The 621-nt window shown below is 57.3% G+C and overlaps 1 protein-coding gene across 1 annotated transcript in view; it reads left to right on the forward strand.

Annotated features, from left to right (window-relative positions):
- Positions 1 to 621, forward strand: part of LOC103368070 (bromodomain-containing protein 3-like) — an 8959-nt gene that overhangs the window by 6503 nt on the left and 1835 nt on the right. Inside the window, exons 10-11 of the mRNA XM_008296317.1 lie at positions 1 to 223; positions 302 to 600. The exon at positions 1 to 223 is cut by the window's left edge and continues 1 nt beyond it. Coding sequence (XP_008294539.1) covers positions 1 to 223; positions 302 to 600 — 522 coding nt within the window. The remainder of the gene's footprint in view (positions 224 to 301; positions 601 to 621) is intronic.

The raw sequence follows: 621 nt of genomic DNA on the forward strand, positions 1-621 counted from the left end.
TGCACGAGCAGCTGGCTGTCCTGTCCCAGGCTCCGGTCAGCAAGCCAAAGAAGAAGAAAGAGAAGAAAGACAAGGAGAAGAAGAAGGATAAGGACAAAGATAAAGGGAACAAGGGCAAGATGGAGGAGGAGAAGAAGCCGAAGGCCGCCGCCCAGCAGCCCAAACCGGCCAATCAGAAGAAAGCGCCAGCCAGAAAAGCCAACAGCACGGTGACAGCCACCAGGTACAGTGTCCAGAACATTATCCAGTAACAGTGACGTTTAGAGGCATCCGACCAATCACAGCGACTCTCTGTTTCCAGGCAACCGAAGAAAGGCAGCAAGACGTCGGGCAGTGGCTCCGCCAACGGAGACGACGGCGAGGAGTCGTCCCTGCCAATGTCGTACGACGAGAAGCGGCAGCTGAGTCTGGACATCAACCGGCTGCCGGGCGAGAAGCTGGGCCGGGTCGTCCACATCATCCAGTCCAGAGAGCCGTCGCTGAGGGACTCGAACCCCGACGAGATCGAGATCGACTTTGAGACGCTCAAACCCTCCACACTCCGAGAGCTGGAGCGCTACGTCAAGTCCTGCCTGCAGAAGAAGCAGAGGAAGCTGCTGCGTGAGTACTACACCGTACTAC

This window comes from Stegastes partitus, unplaced genomic scaffold (genome assembly GCF_000690725.1).
Source record: "Stegastes partitus isolate 25-593 unplaced genomic scaffold, Stegastes_partitus-1.0.2 Scaffold1120, whole genome shotgun sequence".
In the NCBI taxonomy this organism is placed as follows: Eukaryota; Metazoa; Chordata; class Actinopteri; family Pomacentridae; genus Stegastes; species Stegastes partitus.